Here is a 22,378-nt window from a genome sequence, read left to right on the forward strand (position 1 = left end):
TAGTAATACATTTCTCCAGTTAAAATCACTTCATTACATTTGGGATGGGAGAGTATTTTCAGATGGACTAGCAAAGAGGGGTGCAGCAGCAGTTCATCCACAGTGCATGGAGAGTCACAACATGAGAACTGCAGCAGGCTGCTAGACTGTCGAAGGGGAAGTGTGCAAGAAGAGCGAATGCTTTAAAAAATCATGTTTCAAATGTGAAGGCGCTCAAAATGTGCTGTTACCTTGCGGCTGCTCTTAGCAGCTCCTCCTTGTGGCGCCTTTAAAGCCATGCTGCAAGCTGATATGTACCATGTTCTTAGTCCTGTGGAGCAAACAGTGGAGAAGCAGAATTATGTCTCTGCTAATTTTCTACACTATCCTCATGGCCACCTCGGTTTTTATTTTTTGGGGAAACCAGGCTGGTGATACTCTTGCAACATCAGATCAATATTCCTTCTGACAAAGCCAGTTTTATTTGGATTCTTTAGAGGAAGTCTGAATCTGCAGACTGTACTAACAGCTGTGTAGGACAAGGGTAGTCTGTCTCTTTGCAACAGGATATTTCCATAGGGGATGGCCAGCACTAGTTTTTGAATAGCCAGCTCCAAGGAACAGGAACTCCCTTGCTGATACTAGGAATTAGGCAACTCCCCTAGTTAAAGGCTTATTGATCAAAAGCCAAGAACACCACTATGTTTTTGTGTATGGAAACATGTCCATTATACTCCATTATTTGGTGTTTTAGAAAAATAGGCAGCATTTGTCAGAATCTGGAACAAATGGTAATCCACAGTTTACAATGGCATGACAGAGCAGCCCAATCGAAGCATAGCATTGACAGCCTTAATCCCAAAATTCTCTGTCAAGTTCTACTGTTTGTTGTTATTGGGGCAGAGGGGGAAAGTAAAACTCCCAAAATAAGTGGAGGTTATGCAGTTCACCTCCAAAGGTGGTGCATGGCATTTTAAAAATGCCAATATTACCTCCAGGATATCTTCAGTTTTACACCAGCTACTTTCAGATATAACAGAGGAAAATGCATCTGTAACTTATGTAGGAGAAACACCACATTTCACACAAGGGAGCACATTGTGAATTTAAAAATGGTCAATGCATTGTGGCAGAAATGTCCACAACTGTGGGAGCAAATTTTCCCTTGATGCATGATGCAGCAGCAAAAAAAATAAAAATATAAAATGCTATTATAGACTGCATCAACAAAAGTATAGTGTTCAGATATCACTAGTCTGTGTCCAATTCTGGGTGCCACAGTTTAAGGAGGACATTGACAAGCTGGAACGTGTGCAGAGGACAACGACCAATATTATCAAGGGTCTGGAAATTAAGCCTTAAGAGGAACGGTTGAAGGACCTGGGTATGTTTAGCTTAGAAAAGAGGAGAGTGCCATCTACAACAGCCACCTTCAAATATCTGAAGGGCTGTCACGTGGAAAATGGAGAAAGCTTGTTTTCTCCTGCTCCAGAGAGTAGGAGTAGGACTCGAACCAATGGATTCAAGTTACAAGAAAGGAGATTCCGACTAAGCCATCAGGAAGAACTTTCTGGCAATAAGAGTTGTTCAGCTCCCTTGGGGGGGGGGGTTGTGGACTTTCCTTCATTGGAGGTTTTAAAACAGAGGTTGGATGGCCATCTGTCTTGGCTGCTTTAGTTGAGATTCCTGTATTGTAGGGGGTTGGACTTGATTACTCTTGGGGTCCCTTCCAACTCAGTAGGATTCTGTGATTCTATAAATTGTCGTGCTAGTAAAAGATCACCCCAGATTTGCTTGTGACTCCCAAGAGTACACCCATTTCTTTCAGATATAACGTCCCACACATTTTCACAGGTCTACACATCTGCTGCAGGAAGAAGATACACATGTCACGCTTAAGCAGTGAGAGCAGCCAATCTGCCTGTTTTTCTGCCCCAGCTAGATAACCAAAAGCAGCGGATGGAGATATCCTTTCACCCACAGCAACAAATTGCTTGGGAAAGCACCAGTCAGCTGCTGAAGCAGAGAAAGGCTGAGATCACATGGGCTGTCTTCTGGCTTGAGGCCCAATGCAACAGTTCGTGCAGTTCTGGTTATTACAGAATCAAAGCTGGAGGAGGCTTATATAGAAAGTTGTGTATTTAAGGTTTCTGACAATAGAGGACTCTTGACTCTTCAAATCTAATCAAGTTACTGTGCCATTTACAAGGTACAGAAATCTTTGGCTGGCTACTATGGAGAAGCCTTCAGTTCCGGGACGACGACGACAGGGGACTTGGTTCTGTACCAAAACCATTACAATTGGTGCAAATATAAAGCTGTTCGCTGAACCTTACCAAAGAAGTGTCAGCAAACAGAGTAGCTCCTTACACGGGAACTATTAGGAGAGGAATGTTTTCAAGAATTTGATTTGGGTTTCTTGTTTTTGTTTTTTAAGAAAAGTTTTCCTGCCTTTCCTGAGATGCTTTAGTGGAACTTTAAGCCATTTGCACCCTGCTGTCGATTGGCAGCATGAAAGAGGAGGAGTATGTTGAAAGCGGTTCACAAAGAGGAAGACACAGCTTCCAACATTCAATAGGGAAATTAGAGCTGTCTTTCTGTATTGTATTTCCAACAGTAGTTAGCTTGATGCATCCTTGGAAGCCTACAAGCAGGCCTGCTTCTGCTTTCAGAAGTTGCTGTCTGACCCCAAAGGCTCAATGTAGCTATATTATGGCTATACTCTCCTTCGTGGACCTAAACCAGGGGTCAGCAACCTTTTTCAGCCATGGGCCGGTCCACCATCCCTCAGACCATGTTGTGGGCCAGACTTTATTTTGAAAAATAAATGCATTCCCACAGATAACCCAGAGATGCATTTTAAATAAAAGGGCACACTCATGTAAAAACACGCTGATTCCTGGACCATCCACGGACCAGATTGAGAAAGCGATTGGGCTGCAATTGGGCCCCTGGGCCTTAGGTTGCCTACCCCTGCTCTAGAACATAAATTCCACTGAACCTGGTAGAACTTGCTTCCAAGTAAACATGTGCTGGATTGTGCTCTGAAGTCTTCCATTGATACAAAATTTTGCTTTAACCATCTCAAGATAATTAATACCAGAAACACAAACTTTGTACAACAAAACGGAGTAAGTCTACATGCACACTACCTTGAGCTCCTATAAAGCAGGATGCTTTATAAATATAACAAGTCATTGAAAAGTAATCAAACCACGCAGGAAATATTTTCATTTTCATATGGGACGTAAGGCTACCTTTCAGTTATAAAGTGTTTGAAGCATTTTGTAATTCAAGTCTACTAAATTTATGGATAATATTAATTGGTTGTCGTTATTTGCATTTGTTAAATCGCTTTATACAGAAGTCGCAAAGCAAGTTAACAGGATAAAAGACAAATTAAACTGGACATGTCTAAAATACGGGCAGGCTTCTTATTTATTGTTTGTGGTTAGAAAACAAATGGCAATGAAAATGCATTCTTAAGAAGTGGTAGAACATTTGCAAAAGACTTTTTGGACACAGATTACGCAAGAAGACATTCCAGTCTAGCAAAGAGAATTTCCGTTCTGGAGAACTGGGCTCAAACACTGTCTGAGATGGATAGCTTTGTGCAGGGGTCAGCAAACTTATTCAGCAGGGGGCCAGTCCACTGTCCCTCAGACCCTGTGGGGGGCCAGACTATATTTTGAAAAAAAGAAAAAAAATGAATTCCTATGCCCCACAAATAGCCCAGAGATGCATTTTAAATAAAAGGACACATTCTACTCATGTAAAAACACACTGATTCCTGGACCGTCCGCGGGCCGGATTTAGAAGGCAATTGGGCCGGATCCAGCCCCTGGGCCTTAGTTTGCCTACCCATGTGGTAGCCTAAATGAATCGTAGAGTTGGAAGGGAACCCCATGGATCACCTAGTCCAACCCCTTGCTATGCAGGAATATGCACTCATACAGGGATCAGCCCATGACCTTGGTGTTATCAGCATTACACTCTAAGCAGCTGAGCTAACAGGTATCCTAGATTGATGTAGGCCAGGGTATGTATGCAATGTGCTACTGCAAAAAGCTTCCCTCAATAGCCCAGCATGCATGCTATTGTAATTAGATGCCATAAATCACACATCATCCCCCTCAAGATATTTCAAATCCTTTTGGTATTTGGAAAATCTTAGTTCACCCTAAGGCAGGCAGTTTTGTTACCTAGAATGGGTATATGGGGCAAGGGAGCGCCATCACCAGGTTCAAATATGTACTGTATCTGTTTTTCCACATAGCTGGCAGGGAAGGTGACAGGAGAAGCAAATTGTTTCCTTCACTTTTGGGTTTGTGCCAGTTGGGTAACTTGTTCTCTAGTAGTTCAACTCTCCAACTAGCCTCAGGCAGCATAGCAAATGTACAGGAATGACGCAGTCTCAGAAGGCCGCAAGTTACCCACAACTGTCACCCCAAGTTTTGTTGTTGGACCCTGATACTGGCAAATGTAGCAGCTGAGAGTATGAAGGCATCTGAGTTTTCTCTGGTTGAAAAACCTGAGGGAAAAATTAAGTATTTAAAAAACATAGAAGTGCCCTTTAAAAAAAAACCGGGAATTAAGAGTGGAGGAATGCCATGCTTCATTGACTGTTAATCTAGAGATGAAGCACGCAGACTGCCTGAAGAACAGTGCTTCCGGCCATATACAGAGAGCAAATCCTGTGGCTTGGAGACGTGCGACTGAAACCGTAGTGAATGAGGCTTTTTATGGGTGGCTTCCACGTTCACTTGCTTTCCCACAGGGCATTGTCCTGTCCCAAAGGAGTCCACAGCTCTCCGCAGGAGGGTATATTTGCTAGTGAAAAGAGAATAATTCCTGAAATTGAAGTTCTTCCTTTCACCTCACGTGGCTCCTCAGGGTGGAGGGGAAGCCCTTTGCACCTTTTTGCGAACTTCACGACACTCTTCCGCGAAACGTTGCCCTCCAGATTCTGGGCCGGCGGCCTAGCTCTCAAACGGATTTAAGAGTCCTTTTCGCCTGTCGCCGGCTTCCTCCCCTTAGTCAAACACGGGCGGGAACTTGTAGGCTTCCCCGCTTCTTCGGAAGTGAATCCATTGCCGCGCGGAGACGGGGCCTCCATACCGGCAGGCGGCGCTGTGGAAGCCCCGGAGTCCCTGCTCGGCTGGGGCGAGCGGCCGGTTCCTGGCCCTGTGGCGCCGGGAGGGAGGCGCGGCCGGGCTCGGAGCAGCGAAGTGGCGGGGGAGCGGAGCGCACCGGCCCGGCCGGCATCATGGGCCGCAGGTGGGCTAACTCCGGGGCGCGGGGCGGGCGGAAGAGGCTTCCGGGACGGACGGCGCCGGGGATGAGGCGGCCGTCCCCTCCCGCGCTGGCGGGCCCGCGACCAGCGGGGGGAAGGCGGGAGGCGCCTACCGGCATCTTCGGGGGCTCCGGGCAGGGGCGGGGAGAATGCTGTGGGTCAGGCGGGAGAGATGCATGGAGGAGCGGGCAGAAGAGCCCCTCGCTAGGCTTGGGTGCCTCTGGAGGAAACGGGAATCAAAGATGGGGCTGGCTCTCGGGAAGAGCTCGGTTTCCCTTTCCAAGGCGGATTTGTCTCGCTTGCCTCGTCCGGGTTCAGCCGGAGACCGAGGAGTCGGATAGAAATGAAATCTGGGGGGAGCGGGGGATCCAGCGAGACTCGATATACAGTACGATCTGATCCTGGGTTTGAAGCAGCTGTGGGAGGTTATAAATGCTTGGTATGTTTCCAGGTGGAAGTCTTTATCCCTTTACTAGGGGAGTTAGTCCCATTTATATCAGTGGGGTTTTTTTACTTCTCAGTAGCAGAGTATCTTTTTTCCTGAACCGGCCTCAGGTCAACCCTGCGAGGTAGGCCAGTGCTAGCTCCACCTGCTGAGCAACTTGACTTTGAAATCATCATTTATCCAAGGCCACGTAGTTGGTTTCATGTTGACATCGAATTGGTATCAAGGTTGCCTTACATAGAGGCATTGGGCTTCAATTCTATACCTACTTAACTGGGTGTCTTTTAAAACTAAGGCTCCAGTCCAACCCTGCTTACCAGGAAATTTGATGCTTCATACCAGGCAGGGTTAGGATGCAGTAAGTGAAAATCATTGTGCGGACGATTTCATAGCTAAAATCTGAATGGATTAATCTGAAGTAACTCACGGGCTCTATATTTTAATGGTGTGTATCCAATTTTAATGCAAGTCAATAATTCTTTAATGCTTTTTTTTTTTTACCTTGCTATAATCACAGTAAATGGTAAGGATGCTTGTCCTCACTTCGCTTTCTTCATTCACACTTAACAGGTAGAATGGGAATTCTATCTGCAGTGGCAGTTTTGTGTAAGGAATTTATGGTGGGAGTTGTTTGAGGATTATGACGCTAGAGTAACAGGATGTGATCATTTATGCGGGAATAGTAGTCAGTATAGTTAAGAATCCAGATTTAAAGTGTAAGGGAAGTATTTTGCTCCGTTTGTATCAGCTTGAGTGTGCAAATGGTAAGTGCATCTGAAATAACTAAAAAATTCAAAGCTCAAAGGTGACAATTTCATTAGTACTTATAATACATCTTATGAAGTTATCCACTGCAGGGATGAGGAACCCGTGGCCTTCAAGGTGGTTCTGGGCTATAACTCCCATCATCCATGACCACTGCCTGGAAGCTGGAGTCCAGTGATACCTAGGGGGCCACAGTCTCTCCAACCTTGCTCTACAGAGTGCCACTTTATGAAGGCCAGTCAGTTCGTAAAGGGATTTGACAGACCACAGAATCAGTTGTCTCATCAATTGAAAAAGGAGCCTACTTCAGCCACTGCCATGCTTATTCACAAATGAAACTCTTTGTACCTCTCCTCTGTTTAGAATGGATAGGAGGGTCAACTCCTAGTATCTAGTGAAACATGAGCATGTTTAAGAGAGCAAGTTCAATGACTAAGAAGCTGCGCCAGTGTAAACAAGGATGGAGCACAAAGAACAAACAGTCTCTCCTGCATTCTGGATTTATGAGGATTTATATACCGAGACCCTTCACAGGCACCATAGCAGGTATTGGCAGGCACACTGGCACCCGTGGGCACAGTGTTGCTGACTGATGTTAAAGGTCAGTATCAGCATCTTGAATTGGAAACTGAGATTAACAGTTTCCTTAATTTGCTGACTGGGGTTCTTGCTGCAGTTTGTAAACACGTGTAGCTATCAGGTGGTTGGCTGTACAAATATACAATAAAAAATTAAAAACATTCAAAACTGAAGTTGGGGGGGGGGGGAATCTGCCAAAGCTTAGCTAAACAAAAATATTACCCCTTTTCCTTAAAAAAAAATGTGGAGCTGCACAGGCTTAGGCAGGTGTCTTTTAGGATAAATTACTTCAAGTGGATGTTCTTCCTAAGAACATTCTTGCTCCTAACCACAGTCACAGTTCTCTGTGCTCTGGTCCATGGGGTCACGAAGAGTCGGACACAACTAAACGACTAAACAACAACAACCCCAGTCACAGTTTTATGGAATATGGAGCAGAGCTACACCTAAAAATCTTGAGCAAAAAAGGCTTGTGGAAGACACAAGCTACATAGGATCTGTTCAGTTATCACATTCAGTTTGAATTGTGCCCAGAACCTGATAATCAGTATTGCAGAACGCAGCTGGCGTATGCTCTCAATCTTTGACTCCAATTAGATCACAGACTTTTGCATTTTGTTGCAAAAGCTGACATTTCCAGTCTTAAAAGGCAGCCTCATTTGTAGTTTATTTGCAGTAGTCAAACTTCAGAGTTTAAAAAATACACGAATGATGATTGCTAGGGCCTTGTTTTCCAGGAAGGGATGCAATTCACATATTGGTTATTAATGAAAAAAGTCTCTGGCCAAAGCTTAGAGCAGCCATGTGCAAAAGAGACCACAGCTCTTATACTTTTAATAGCTGTGGAGTAGGGAATCCCAGAAGGAGTAGCTTGACACCTGACATTGCCTCTTCTGCACACTAGTAATGTTGCAGGTGTCCTGTCCTCTTTTTGAGCTGGACCACAAATGTGCACCTATCAGCAAAGGCAGCTCCAGGAGTACTCCCAATCTGAATATTTGTTCTTTGAGGGACATTGAGACACCATCCAAAAACACACCCCCAAATCACATGGCCCACTTGCTATAATCACCTTGTCTGGATTCACCTTGTAATGGGTGAATCTATGCCAAAATAGCCTCTAAGCACGGGTGTAAACACTAAGACCATTGCTATTAGATTAGATAGAAATGAAAGATAGCACTGAGTGTTGCCAATTTAGAGATGACACCACACTCCAAATCTGCAGGTAATCCCAATGTTTCATGGGATATTAAATAGATTCCCACAAAAAAACTTCAAGTAGCAAATGAAAATCTCCCCATCACCGTTCTCTAATGTTGTCAGATTGAAAGAGAAAGCCACCAAAGGGCAATAACAGTTTGTATTTCTTCCACTCTGCTTAACTGGTCCAACAATACTTCGTGGCCAGTAGTTTTAAATGCCGTGAAACTAGAGTGCCTTTTGTTGTTGTTGTAAATTTCATTTTAGTAGGTGAATCAATAACAGTTTGATATGTTAAAGAAGTTTAGTTGTAGGCAAGCCTAGAAATCCAGCCTTCATTGTAATTATGACATTCCTTCAGCTCCCAGAGTTCTAAGCTGACAACTGCCCAAAACAACCTCTCCTTGTGGATCTTTTTGAACCAGGATCCTTACCCTGACTGCTCTACATAGCAAGTAGCCCTGTGAGTTTCTCTGAGGCTTGCAAATAGTGCTTTCTGATCTCTGGATTTCTTGGGATCCAGTAGAAATATTTAGAATATGTTTAAACAATGAAAAGTGTCTATTATCTAAATCAGTCACTATTTGGGGGCATTTTACATTATAATATGAAATAAGAATAATAAACTATTTGGGGGCATTTATATGTGGTTAAATTCCAGTTCATGGTTCATAAGCGAGCTTCAGTGTCTTGTGGTGACACTGCCCAGAAGTGTGCTGCTCTGCAAATTTAATGATTGCTTGACAGGCAAGTGTGACTTGTTTGTTCTCCTAGTGAACTCCGAAGACTAGCTGATCAGCAGCCTCTGCTATTCTTGCTTCTGTGTTCTGGGAAGCCCTTAGGCTAGAGATGCCAGTCATAGGAAGAGCTTTATTTTTCATAACATTTTCTTGTCGCTGTGGCTGAGATTTGCCTTTAGCTTTCCTTTGGTTTTCAATTTGTTTTTATTATTTGCTGGTTAAGAGAGCTAACAAATAGCAGCTTGTAATTTTCTAGCTGTTAGATCAGCAGTGTCAAGTAGTGATTGCCTCCTGGTAACTAGGATTGACTGATAAGTGTCAGAAATGTGAGCAAGAATGAGATGCTGCACTAAGTTTTTGTGTTGTCTGCATGCACATCACTATACCACCTGCAGAGACCAAATACTTAGAACTGGCAGTCCTCAAGCGAGACATAAGCTGTGGGTGGGAGCTGGTCCCTAAAGTTTCCTCTGCAGGGGGAAAAAAAACATGCACAGTGAATGTCCCTCACCCTGGAATCAGGAGCTCCTGGGTCCAAGGCAAGCATTGGCAGTTATGTTAAGGGAGGTGAATGCCTGCCTCCTCAAGCTTGATTTGAAAGCTGCTTAATAGTGTAATGCAATATGTGCAATATTCCCCTGGTTCCACGCTTGCACTCACTAAAGCAAATTTCAATCCATGCACTTTATTTACCGTATTGGTCTGAATATAAGCCGCACCTTTAAAATTCAAGGCTTATTTGCGGGTGCAGCCCGCCTCCTGGCACTATTGCCCTGAACAGGGGACAGGGGCTCGGTTCTGAGCATGTGCGCCTGCCTCCCAGCACTTCCTCCTCAAGCCACCACCGCCCCCCCTGCCCCCCATTCAGGGCGGTAGTGCTGGGAGCCGGGCACACAGCACTTGGTTCCGAATATAGGATGCACTTTAACTTTTCACAGAATTTGGGGGGGGGGGGGAGAGTGCGGCTTATATTCGAGCCAATACGGTATACATGTGGAACAAAAGAACATTGGAAGCTGCCCTATACCAAGTCGGATCATTTCCTATCTAGCTCAGTATTGTCTACACTGACTGGCAGTGGCTCTCCAGAGTTTCAGATGGCACATTTCTCCTGTCCTACCTGGAGATGCAGAGCAGCAGGTTCTCTGAGCTATGGCCTTTCCTCTAAATAGGTTGGCCGTAAATGTGCCCTTTTGCCACTTCCTAACCACCCTAATTGTGAGACAGTATGTCGTAGAAGCCTAATAGATGCAAATACTTGCCAAGTAATTCTGACTGTGGATCCAAAGAAGGGAGGAATCTCTTAAGGCCCACAGAACTAGCTGCAGGAAAAATGCAATTGAAGGGTGAAGGGCATTTGCTTCCATGATCTTTTTGTGCTCCACTTTCTTGTGGCTTTTTTGTCACTAGCATCAAGAATGGAGGTCTGTGGTGATTTGTACTCCTGCTTCAGAACCATCTTGCCGGAGGAACTGAAATGGAAAGGTCTGCCAAAGGGGGCTTTGTCCCAGACCGCTCTTGCCCTAGTAGAGAGCCGCCTATCCGTGGGGGTGGGGTGCGTGTCAAAAGCACGTCTGTCTAGTGTGAAAGGGAACAGTAGAGGTATATATGAGCTCCGACTTCCTGGTTTCTTTGTGGGTTTGAAGCTATGAAAGCTTCTTTCATTCCTCGCACTGGTGCTGGTTTTGCTTGCCTGGCAGAAGTGAGAGCTCACCTGTAACACTAGCTGCCTTGTCTGAAGCTGGGAGGGAGAAACACAGGGTGGAAGTGCCTCACAGGCAGTGCCAGATTTACATATAAGCTAAACAAGCTATAGCTTGGGGCCCCCAAAAAAATTTAAAGGGAAAAAACCCTGGATGTACATTTCCAAAATATAAGATAAAAAACAAAATAAAACCTACATACAGTTAGAGCTTAATATTTATTTTACTAATAATATACTTCTTAATTGTATTTCAGATCAACAATTACTTTGACAAAATACATATTTTTTATGTGCAAATAGCTTTAGATACCTATTAGGTCCATAAATTACCATATAGCATATATTCAACACACAAAAACAGCAACAATTTGTTGTTGACAAAGGACAACTGGACAGCTGGACATATAAAGGGCCCCATTACCTTCAGTAGCTTAGGGCCTCATCAAACCTATATCTGGCCCTGCTCACGGGCCAGGGAGCTGTGAACCAAAGCAGGAGAGAGAACTGTTGTTTGGCTGGTTTATTCCTTTTTCTCTGAGAACCAGTAATACCAGCACTCCTGCCCTGGCCCAAAGTAGTTGAATTAAATTGATTTAAACCAGTTTCCCTCTAAGTGGCTAATCACACAGGGAGGTGCCCATGCGGTTGGGGATACCAGGACCAGTGATATATTTAGGGATTATTTATTTAGGGATTATGACTTACTTGGGAGTGAAATAGGCAAATCAAACACAAGCAGTCTCTTGCCTCCTTGCTGAAAAGTCTACGGCCTGAGAGTCCTGACCACATAAGGGAATAGTATTTTCAAAAGCTAGTACTGTGTGATAAATTCTCCATAAAATTATTTAAAATGCCTGCTGATTTTCTTCTTCTTCAGTGATCAGGTGTGTGAAGTTCAATAAAGAAGGGTATTGTCTGAGTTCAGCTGGGTGGGAGGGGAATCCACAGAATGCGTGGCTCCTGGTGATGTGTCTGAGCCGTGAGGGATCACTAACAGAGACCCCGGGTTTGGCGTCAAATGGTCCTTAAGTTAACCTGGACAAAAGTTGTCCAGGAACCGTGAATGTGCCCTAGTAGTGTGTGGGCAGCTAGTGCAACCATTAAGCACTGGGGTGATGTGCTGGTGGTAATATGACCCCACCAACCATCTAACTGCAACATTTTGTGCCAGCTGGAGCCTTCAGACAGGGGACATTGCAGTAATTGAGTCTTGTGGTTACCAATGAATGAATCATCATAGCCAGGCTGTCCTTGTCCAAAAATGGCTGTAGTTTTTTACATTTATCTGGAAACCACCAGAGTATAATAAATTCATGGCTTGGGGGGGGGGAAAAGATATTTGAAATTCCTGGGTGCCTGGACTACAGTTTTATGCAACGAGGTGTGGAAATTTTTCTAGCAATTATTTCTGTAATTCGGGTAGTGCTTGCCACAGCATGAACAAACGATGTAAGATGGCAATGCTTTGAAACTGACCTCAGAGGGCTGTTTCAGAGCCTCTTTGAACCTACTCAAAACCGGTTTTCTGTGGTTTCATATCTTGCAAAAGATCTTGCGCTGGAACATGCCTGTCCAAGGCAGTTGGTGGGTAGAAAGAGAGAGGATGGGGAAACAGTTAACAGAATTATTCAAAGTGGGCTCCTCAGCTGTTGTTGGACTACGATTCCCATCATCCTTAGCTAGCAGAACCAGTGGTCAGAGATTATGGGGGTTATAGTCCAACAACAGCTGAGGACCTCAGCTTGAGAAACTCTGAGTTAGAGGGTTAAAGTTGTCAGCAAGAGGGTATTAATTCTGCCTTGGAAGCTTTAGTATATTTGAGTAACGGCTCAACTTTTCATTAGGCTGGAATCCTATGGAAGGAAGCTCTGCAGAACATATTGAGACTTGCTTCTGAATCAGCATGCATCTATGATAGTTGTGATTCCATGGTGTCCAGAAAAACGTGGCACAAGTGAAGAATTTACTATTCTGCCTTCAGCTGGAGATGGAAGGACTAGCCTTTGGGCAGTATGCTTCTCACACGGTGAAGGGAAGAATAAGGATGCATGTGCTTGCTGCATCACATCACAGTGCTGGTCCCTGTCACCCTTCACATGTTGGAGCGCAAACATCTGCAGCAGGGAACCTGCTGCCTTTGTGCAAGTTTCACGTCTACATCGGTGGCTCCAGCTCCTCAGTGCAGACATTTGCCCTCTGAGAAATGTTGAGCTGTGGGGGTGGTGACTCAGCAGAGCTATTGTGCTTGACCCCACTCTCCCTCACACGATTCTAACCATGTGAGGTAAATTAACAAACAGGGCTTCTGTCTCTCACAGTTGCAGGGGGACAACGTAGAAAAGTGTCAGCGGTGCCTTTGAGGCTCGGGAATCATGGTGGCAGTGGGGGGGGGGGGGCGGACTGCATAAGAACAGAAGAAGAGCCTGCTGGATCAGGCCAATGGCCCATCTAGTCCAGTTTCCTGTTCTCACCATGGCCAGCCAGATGCCTGTGGGAAAGCAGCAAGCAGGATTTGAGCAGAAGAGGATTCCAGCAAGTAGTTCTGAGGAACATTACTTCCTGTCTGCATGGAGGCAGAGCAGAGCCATCATGGCTTGCATAATAATAATAATAATAATAATAATAATAATAATAATAATATTTCCCCAGCCACTCTGGGCGGCTCCCAATCAGTGTTAAAAACAGTACAGCGTTACATATTAAAAACTTCCCTGAACAGGGCTGCCTTAAGATGTCTTCTGAATGTCAGGTAATTGTTTATCTCTTTGACATCTGATGGGAGGGCGTTCCACAGGGCGGGCGCCACTACCGAGAAGGCCCTCTGTCTGGTTCCCTGTAGCCTCACTTCTCGCAATGAGGGAACCGCCAGAAGGCCCTCGGCGCTGGATCTCAGTGTCCGGGCTGAACGATGGGGGTGGAGACGCTCCTTCAGGTATACAGGACCGAGGCCGTTTAGGGCTTCAAAGGTCAGCACCAACACTTTGAATTGTGCTCGGAAACGTACTGGGAGCCAATGCAGATCTCTCAGATCTTGCAGATCTTGCAGCCACCGATAGTCTTCTTCATGCCTTCTGATGGTTAAAGGGTGCTCTCTCTGCATAGCTTCTTGTTTGTAACAGATATTCTCCCTTGATCTCGCTACCTATTCTTCCGAGTTTCTCTGCCCACCTCTAGCTCGCCATCTTGTTTCGGAAAACAACGCTCGCTCCAAATGTGCATAACTTGAGTTTGACAGATTCAGGGTCGCTGGCTAAAAGGCCAGTTGAGACCCTGTGGGTTTCTTTGCCGCTAACAGGATGAAAAGGGGCTTGACAGCACAGTCATTAATCTGCCTCCTCTTTTGGAGTGTTATCTCTTTGTGGCGCAACTGCACTGTGGCTACTCCAGGGAGACATTAGCTCCTTCTCTCACGTGTCTGTGGTGAATTTCTGCACAACTACATAGCTGCTCATTGGCTCTCGCCCTGAAGTCTGAAAATACGTGCGATTCCTCTGTAATAGATTTGAGTGAGCAGCCCAGTTGTCTGCTTCCCATGCTGCGTAAGAATATAGTTTTTAATAGGCTTGTTCTGTGACATATCTGGGAGTTATGTGCTGCCATATTCCAAGGACGCTCCTGCCCCATAGAATGTCTGGTTGGTAAGTACCAACAGAGTCCTCAGCTGCTACACTTATTTGCTTTGTAGGAAGGTCACTCTGACTTTGCTGCTCAGGGGACACCGCCTGTTCCAAGATCTGTGTTTGTGCATGTTAATGTGCACAGCTTGTCTGAGATCCCAAAAGGAGGGTGTTTAGAGTGTTCTCTGTTTGCCTGTGTCTATTGCATCCCAGCCTTACTGTTTTATTTCATTTCTTTTATCTCTCTCCCTAACTCCAAGGAAGGGTGTTTGAAAAGACCAAAGATCAGACAAATGGGAGCTCTCACAGGCCTCTGTCCTTGGTGTCGTGCCAGATTAAGTGAAAGGCAATAGTTCCGCAGACAGGCATAGGGATTGCATGTGCAGAATTTCTTCACTCAGCTTTGAAGCTGCAAGCACGTCTGCAGCATTTGCTGTGAGAATCCTGCACAAGACAGATGTAGCTGCTTGGTTTCTGGGGTTCCTGGTTTCGCCTGTTGCTAGAGGAAGGGGGGGGGCGGGAATCTTGAATGCTTCCCATGTGTGATGAGAGAGTTGCCTGTATAAACTTTTCACCGGATCCAGGGATTCCCTTTGGCTTACGGCCTGCTCTTTTTCTTGGCAGGTTCTGCCTGGCTCTTGCGCTGGCTGCTCTCCCCATAGTGACTGCGAATGAAGAGGTACCTGCTGTCCACCAGGACTCCTGGGGAGACTTCTGGCTGTTTCGCTTTTTGGTCAATGCCGCAGGCTATGCAAGTATTGTGGTTCCAGGCTTCTTGCTTATACAATACTTCAAGAGGAAAAATTACCTTGAAACAGGTAAGTGGTAGGAATATGCACACAGAGTGGTTTCCTGATGTTGCAGCTGAGATAGCTCTTTCTGAGCCCATCGTATCTTCTGCAGCCCCTCAGCTGTGCTATCCTGGACTTGAAACTGCCCCAGAGTGCATTCATTGTCGACTTCTAAGTGCGCAATCAGTATGTTCACTCAGTGTTAGAAACTCAGATATATAAGCTAGGTGTCAAATGGCTCCTTAAAGCAGGGTTGCAGTCGCCAAAACGGAATGCCTCGTTGCCATTTTGGGGCCTGATGGCTCAAAAGTTGTATTTATTTATAAATTTATTTAGTTTTTCAAATTTTGAAATTTACAAACAATTGTCAAACAACCCAAATAAAAAGAGAATTCCATAGATTCCCCTGGACTGCCCTCTTCCCCTTTGTGGGTCCTTAGTTAACTTTTTTTCTTCTGCATCTTCTCTATTAATCCAAATCTATTAAATCTCCATTTGAACCATAATTCAACGTTAAATTACAAGTATTATTCCAATTCTACTAATAATTTTGTATACAATGATTTTTAAGGTAAATTATATATTTTCCCCTTTCCTTATTAAAGTTTTGGTCTTCCTGATTCTTCTTGCCACTTCGGCATAGTCCTTCAACTTAATCTGCCATTCTTCTCTGGGCTAGTAGCATCCAAGCAGCAGTAGTCGCGTACATTAATAGTCTTTTCTGATCCGTTGATATTTCGGTGCCTAGAATTCCTAGAAGAAAAGCTTTGGGGGTTTTTAATAAAAAGTTACTTTAAAGATTTTTTTCGGTTCATTATATATAATCTCCCAGAATTCTTTTACTAATTTACAAGTCCACCACATATGATAAAAGGTGTCTTCTTTTTATTTACATTTACATTTCAATGCAACTTTCTGGTTCCTGAAATTCATTCTGATTGTGCAGATAAAATATAATGGATAGAATTCTACGGGGTATGTTGCTAGTGTGTGAAAACAGTCATGATACAAGGACCCCCAGGCAGATGGACCTCCAGATGGCGGAGATGTCAGGTGCCATCCTGGTGCCCGGCCATCTTCACTTGGTTGCAAGTGGCTGATAGCCGGGTGCAAAATGTGCCTGGCGCCTGGCGAATTTCAAACACTGTGTCCACTCCATCAGTGTTATCATGCTAGCAAGCACAGAATCTGTAGCCATTACCTGTTGAGAAAATTGGGAGATTTGCAAGGAATAGCCATGGCAATGTGGGTATAAGATCTGCATCACTATCTCTCTGATTTTCTGCAGCTCAGTAAGTCTGTCTTCTCTTAGCTGGGGGCAAGCCCTGTGAGCAGAGTAGAGTAGGACTGGCCTAGAGAAGAGGCAAGTAAATCTGTTTGGAAGTGCCATCAGGAAACCACATATGGTGGTGCTATGTCTCCGAGAACCAGTATCTGGGAATCGCAAGTGAAAAGAATGCTGCTGCTCTCAAGTCTTGCTCACAGCCATTCTTTCCACAGGCAACTGGTTGGCCACTGTGAGAACAAGATGCGGGACTATGGCGGGCCTTTGGCCTAATCCAGCAGGGCTCTTCTTAGTTCTTATGTGGTGGTGATTGTGGGGACAACATTGGCAGCTGTAATGTGTGTGGCTTCCCTTCCTCCCTCCCCCATGCCCCCCAACTGGTGTGATTCAGTGTTGTGGCTAATGTGTTTTTGCTCCTTTCCCTCTTAGGCCGTGGTATTTGCTTTCCAGTTATCAAATCATGTGTCTTTGGCAATGAGGCCAAATCTGTACACCAGGACGATACCTTGCTAGCAGCTCGGAATGAGACCGTCGAGTCCTCCACAGCCCGGCAGTTCTTTAAGCTGCTGTTTTGTGCAACTGGCCTGCAGGTAAAGAACTGAGAGCTAGTACTCCACTTTGATTTGGCTTGTCTAGGGTGGTGATTGGGAGGTTCTCATTTAGAGGTAGCATTACACCGAGAGTAGGATTGGCTCAAAGGTTAGTTCACAGCTGAGCAAAGTTTCCAAGCAAGGTTAAAATATCCCACCCATTGCCCTGGCTTTGTGTACTGGGACATATGCAGCCTTCCTGACCTATAACTTCCATTAAGCAATGCTACAATCTCAGTTCTCATGAGACTTGGAATTAAATTTGAGCCTGGGCTCATTTGGAGGAAGGGCGTGATATAAATTTAATAAAATAATAAATAAAACCAAGATGATGCTTTCAGAATTGCATGGTTTGTACCCTTCATGCAATAATGAGGTCAGAATATCACCCAGTTATTTTTGAACTGGAGTAAGAACACTGGGTTCAGTTAGGGGATTTCTGTTATTTTAGAAAGATAAAAACTTCTGCTCAGTCAGTATCAGGAGGATTAGAATTTTGTTTGTCTTATCTCACTCATTCTGCGGAAGATAGATAAGAGGCGTTTTGTAGTTAATTTGGCTCTTTGAGCAACTGTAAGTCCAAAATAACGATGAGCTGCAGGCCCTAGAGTGACATAGTTTAGCAAGTGTAGAACTTTATTTGGCATCCTTGGGTTATGGCCATAGCTACCTATAAAAGAAATGCATAGGAAATGCTGCATGTCCTTGAATGACATTGAAAGAAAGAGAGAGAGAAGGAAATTTTCTTAATGCACTGAACTAATGTGGATTTAGTTATGTACCAAGCCTGCTGAATGGCCATAGGCAAGTCATGAAATCTCTTTGATTCAGATCATTCCAAATTTACAGGACATAAGTAATGATACTTTTCATATTACTGAGGTGAGGGTGTTGGGATTACTGCTTCTGCATTTACAAAGAACTGAGAAAACACAGAAGGAAAACAGTTGATTCTGCATGGTACACTAAAAGTTGCTGTCTGCAGAAGCAGGTGCTCTGTGGCAGCTGCTGTCCAGCTATGTACTTTTTTCAGTGGCTGAAATATGTAATCCTGTATAGCATCATGGTCATTTCATAAAACATAAACCAGATGGTGTTCAGATTGTTTGTGCGGATAGGAAATGCCAAGGCAAACATTGCATCTTGTGGCTCAGCTAGCATTTTATTGCTGTAATTTTGGTAGGTGGTGTCTTAACATAGCCCGGCATAGAAAATAGTCTCTGTGGGATGAAGTGCAACACCGATCTGGTTAGATCCTGCTTGGGAGTGGAAAGAGAATCTCAGTCAGATCCGGCCCTCAGCTTCCTGTTGCGTAGGTTGACAGTCTAGGAAAAGTGGGCGTCTTTATGAGCTCCTTGGGTCAGTGGCATCCAAAGAGCATCATGCTTCCTGCTTGCCCGATTCTCCAAGATGCTGTCTTACTGTTTGTTGTGGCAGTTGCCCTCCATTCCCCCCTCTCTTCCTCTTCCTTTGCAGATCTCCTACCTGACATGGGGCGTCCTCCAGGAGAGGGTGATGACCCGAACGTACGGCGCAACCGAGTCCGACCCTGGCGAGAAGTTCAAGGATTCTCAGTTCCTGGTCTTCATGAACCGGATCCTAGCGTGCACCGTGGCCGGCCTCTACTGCGCCCTGATCAAGCAGCCCCGTCACGGCGCTCCCATGTACAAGTATTCCTTCGCCTCCCTCTCCAACATCCTCAGCAGCTGGTGCCAGTATGAGGCCCTCAAGTACATCAGCTTCCCCACGCAGGTGCTGGCCAAAGCCTCCAAGGTGATTCCGGTCATGCTGATGGGCAAGCTGGTGTCCCGCAAGAGCTACGAGTACTGGGAGTACCTGACAGCAGCCCTCATCTCGGTCGGAGTCAGCATGTTCCTGCTCTCCAGCTCCCACGACAAGCACCTCTCCACGGTCACCACCTTCTCCGGCGTGGTCCTCCTGGCAGGCTACATTGTCTTTGACAGCTTCACGTCCAACTGGCAGGACGCCCTCTTCACCTACAAGATGTCCTCGGTGCAGATGATGTTTGGCGTCAACGTCTTCTCGTGCCTCTTCACGGTGGGCTCGCTGCTGGAGCAGGGCGCCCTGCTGGAGTCGGTGCGCTTCATGGCCCGCCACTCGGAGTTTGCCGCCCACGCTGTGCTGCTGTCGGTCTGCTCGGCCTTCGGGCAGCTCTTCATCTTCTACACCATCAACCAGTTTGGAGCCGCCGTCTTCACCATCATCATGACTTTGCGGCAAGCCTTTGCCATCCTCCTGTCGTGTCTCATCTACGGCCACGCGGTCACCGTGGTGGGCGGGCTGGGAGTGGCGGTGGTCTTCACGGCGCTCTTTCTCCGCGTCTATGCCCGCAGCCGCATGAAGAAGCGGGCAAAGAAAGTGCCCGTCGAGGGCACCGTGCAGAAGGTTTAGGGGCCACCGGGCAAGCGACACGCCCTGAGCTCCTCCCCGCCCCCAAGCACTTGCCGAATCTCTCTCTTACGAACCCAGCAAAGAGCTGGTCGATTTGGGAAACGTCAATTCCCATCCTCTACACCTCCCACCCCAGCTGATTCTTAAACACTGCTGGGATTGGCTTGGAGGAAGCGAGGGGCAGCTTCCTCCTGTCCTAACGTCTGAGTATTTTAAGTCTGCTGAGGCTTTCTGCTGAAGGAGACCCCTTTCCAAGTTAAGGGTACAGGTGTCCCTAATGCCTGCCCTGACTGACAGCTTGTGGGGGAGAGAAGGCTAATTTATGATCAAGTCAAATTGGAGCTTGTTTTTGTTTTTGTTTTGCTACGGTTCGCCTTCTGCTCACCACCCTGGAGCTGCGTATGAGGGAACAGCAAGGCCAAGACTTTTACAGTTTCCATTAAAAAGAAAGAAGAGAGAACCACACCCTCAAAACGTCATGGTTGGAATGGAAACCCCAGGCAGCTTCTACAGAAAACCAGTCCTGACTGTGGAGGTTCTGAACATACCCTGCTGGGCAATGGCCTCTCTTAAATCACAGCCCCTTTGCTTTCTGAAGGCTCAGTATACCCACCTGTACTTTTGCCCCACTGTCGGACCTTTCAGACGGTGCCCCCTTTGCCAGCTTCATTTGGGTTTTTGCTTTTTGCTTAGTTTTTCTTTGACCATCCCCTCCTCTCACTGCCATGAACTAGTCCCAGAACCCCTCTTGGGGTGCTTTCTTTGGGTTTACTGTTGCTGCAAACTTAGAAAAGCACAAATATTGCCTTTTTGAAAGACCTCTCTTCGGAACCAAGTTTCTTTGCTGCTCTAGGCAAGGTGGTGAGGGAGAGGGTATCCTCATAGTAAAAGAATGTGCACCCCCGTCCTTTTCTCCACCCCACCCCCCACTCCCCAGTGATTTTTGCAAAGGTTGGTGGGAAATAGGTGGTTCAAGCTGAGAGCCAGCCATACGGAAGCAGCCTGAGTCTGGGCTCGTGTGCTGCTTCCAGCAGGGCTGAGCTCTGGGCTCTGACCCTCTTGGGCCTTGCAGTCTCTTTTGTGCCATGTTCCCATTTTATTACTTGGCACGTAGGCCGTTCTGGAAGCTGCAAGGTGTGGTGGGGGCACTGAACTGCACTGTATTGTCTAGCTCACTATGCCATTTTCATTTTTGAGCCAGGAGATAACAATTCTGAGATGTACGGTGCAGGATAGTTTGGTGCCCAGAGGCTGGATCTTTTTACCCTTTTCTCCCCATGCTCTCAAAACTGGATGCAGGACTGGAGTTTTTGGCTCTGCCCTAAAAGTCTCGAGTTTTACCCATTAACCCTTTTGTTGCCAAGCTGACATTGGGCAGGGGAAACATTTTTTGGTACTCGACACACAACTGTTTTATTTTATTAAATTTAAACTATGCTGCAAATAAGTGGCCAGGACATGTTTTATAGCCTTTAAAGTGTGTCCAGGAGGGATAATCTAAAGGAGTTGCTGCTCCCTTGTGGGCCACCCCCCCCTCCAGGTGCTGTTGGGGTGAAAACAAACAAGTGTCTCAAATCTCATCCAGTTGATTTATCCAGTATGGTTTAATCACATTAGCAAGTGGGTCGCTTTACATCTGATGTGCCAAATATGGATCTAAGTGGCAAAAATGGGAGTTCAATTACATTAAGCAGAAAGAAGTTGCTGCATCTCTTGCCTTTGAGCCAGGTGAACTTGATACTTTACCTTGTAGATGGGGAACGATTTTGGAGGCTTGAGATCAATTATTTGTGCAAAGCTAATTATCTTTCCTTCTCCATCTCTGCTGCAACAAAAGTCTTATCTCACAGGTAGAAATACTGCCAAAAGTGGATTCCTGTGTCAGCTTAGTTTTAGTACTCTTTGCATGAGGATAGAGATTTCTGGCAGGAAAAAAACATGTTATTTTAAATAGAGCCAAAACGAGGTAGCTAAAGTGCCATTCAATCTCTGCAGTGATGACTGGTGTCCGATGGGGCTCAAGGCTAAGAGATCAATGACAGAACCAATGACAGGCAGAGTCAGAGCCTGACTGGTTATAAGACAGAAGGCAGGCATGTGGAGACTAGCTGAGGGCTGACAAGTTATTGTGGAGCAGTGCTGCATTTGCTTTAATGGACCAGCCAGATTCAGTCTCTGGTAACAGGTAGGCAAGTATGTGAAAAAATTGATATAAATACAAGTAAGGGGGAAGAGATGTCTTGTGACTGAAAAAGCCCCATTTGTTAATTTCCTCAAATGAGCACATAATAAGTAAATTGAAGGGCAAAGGTACCAATGAGACACTAAAATCCTCATCTTTGGCTGCAAAGTATGTTGTGTAAATTCACAATTCAAAATGTTCCAGGCTTTCCGATTTTATTTCAAGGAGTGGCATGGTATGAGGAAGTGATGATGGGCAAGAAGGGATGTGGACAGAAATAGTAAATAGGTGTTCACACAGAAGTTCAGCTTTAGCAGCTCTTGTGCACCATGAGGCCTAGATTCTTAACTTGACTTCAAAGCAAAACTTAACTCCCCCAAGACTTAAATATCTCTGTCACTATGGCAGTGGACTGCAGAGGATTAAAAAAGCATTAAAAGGCTGCTTAGGACACAAAAGACGTTCCAGGTAAAAGGTTACACTTGACAGCCATGCTCCACATTAAGAGAAAATTCCAGTGGGTAGGAAATTCAGTGTATGGTGTCTTAGCCTTGTTCTGCCAATGTTGTTGCAGTCTAAAAATATCCCCACCCTTGGCTGATCAACCTGTGAAACCCACTGTTATAAACTTGCATAAATGAAGACTGTTAATTGTAGAAAGGGAAGGTATACACAATTCAACCCATTTAAGTGTAGTTTGTCCTGGACATCACTTACAGGCAGGTGTCTGTAATAAAGCATAAAATCTTGACAGCAAGAAGCACAAGGTACTTCCTTAATTAGCAGTCAGGA

At 45.4% G+C, this 22,378-nt stretch overlaps 1 protein-coding gene across 3 annotated transcripts; it reads left to right on the forward strand.

The window, feature by feature from the left end:
- Window positions 1-5,100: 5,100 nt before the first annotated feature.
- On the forward strand, window positions 5,101-22,233 carry SLC35B2 (solute carrier family 35 member B2). Of its 3 annotated transcripts, none has more exons than XM_028724368.2 (4): window positions 5,101-5,256; window positions 14,951-15,144; window positions 16,832-16,992; window positions 18,469-22,233. In XM_028724368.2, exons 1-4 carry the CDS (start codon window positions 5,246-5,248, stop codon window positions 19,402-19,404), a joined length of 1,302 nt encoding a protein of 433 aa, XP_028580201.1. In that variant the 5' UTR covers window positions 5,101-5,245; the 3' UTR covers window positions 19,405-22,233. The 3 variants fall into 3 exon arrangements, with proteins under 3 accessions (XP_028580201.1, XP_028580200.1, XP_077781786.1); XM_028724367.2 differs by lacking the exon at window positions 5,101-5,256 and adding an exon at window positions 6,838-7,028; XM_077925660.1 differs by lacking the exon at window positions 5,101-5,256 and adding an exon at window positions 14,322-14,347.
- The last annotated feature ends 145 nt before the right edge of the window (window positions 22,234-22,378 follow it).

Source organism: Podarcis muralis, chromosome 3, assembly GCF_964188315.1.
Source record: "Podarcis muralis chromosome 3, rPodMur119.hap1.1, whole genome shotgun sequence".
NCBI classification, from domain to species: domain Eukaryota; kingdom Metazoa; phylum Chordata; class Lepidosauria; order Squamata; family Lacertidae; genus Podarcis; species Podarcis muralis.

Bases quoted from the DNA above. Each gene is read 5' to 3' on its own strand.
- SLC35B2 (XM_028724367.2), top strand. From the start codon at position 6,943: ATGGAGCACAAAGAACAAACAGTCTCTCCTGCATTCTGGATTTATGAG. The intron at 15,145-16,831 runs GTAAGTGGTAGG...TTTCCCTCTTAG, and splicing joins GAAAAATTACCTTGAAACAG to GCCGTGGTATTTGCTTTCCA. The intron at 16,993-18,468 runs GTAAAGAACTGA...CTTCCTTTGCAG, and splicing joins TTTGTGCAACTGGCCTGCAG to ATCTCCTACCTGACATGGGG.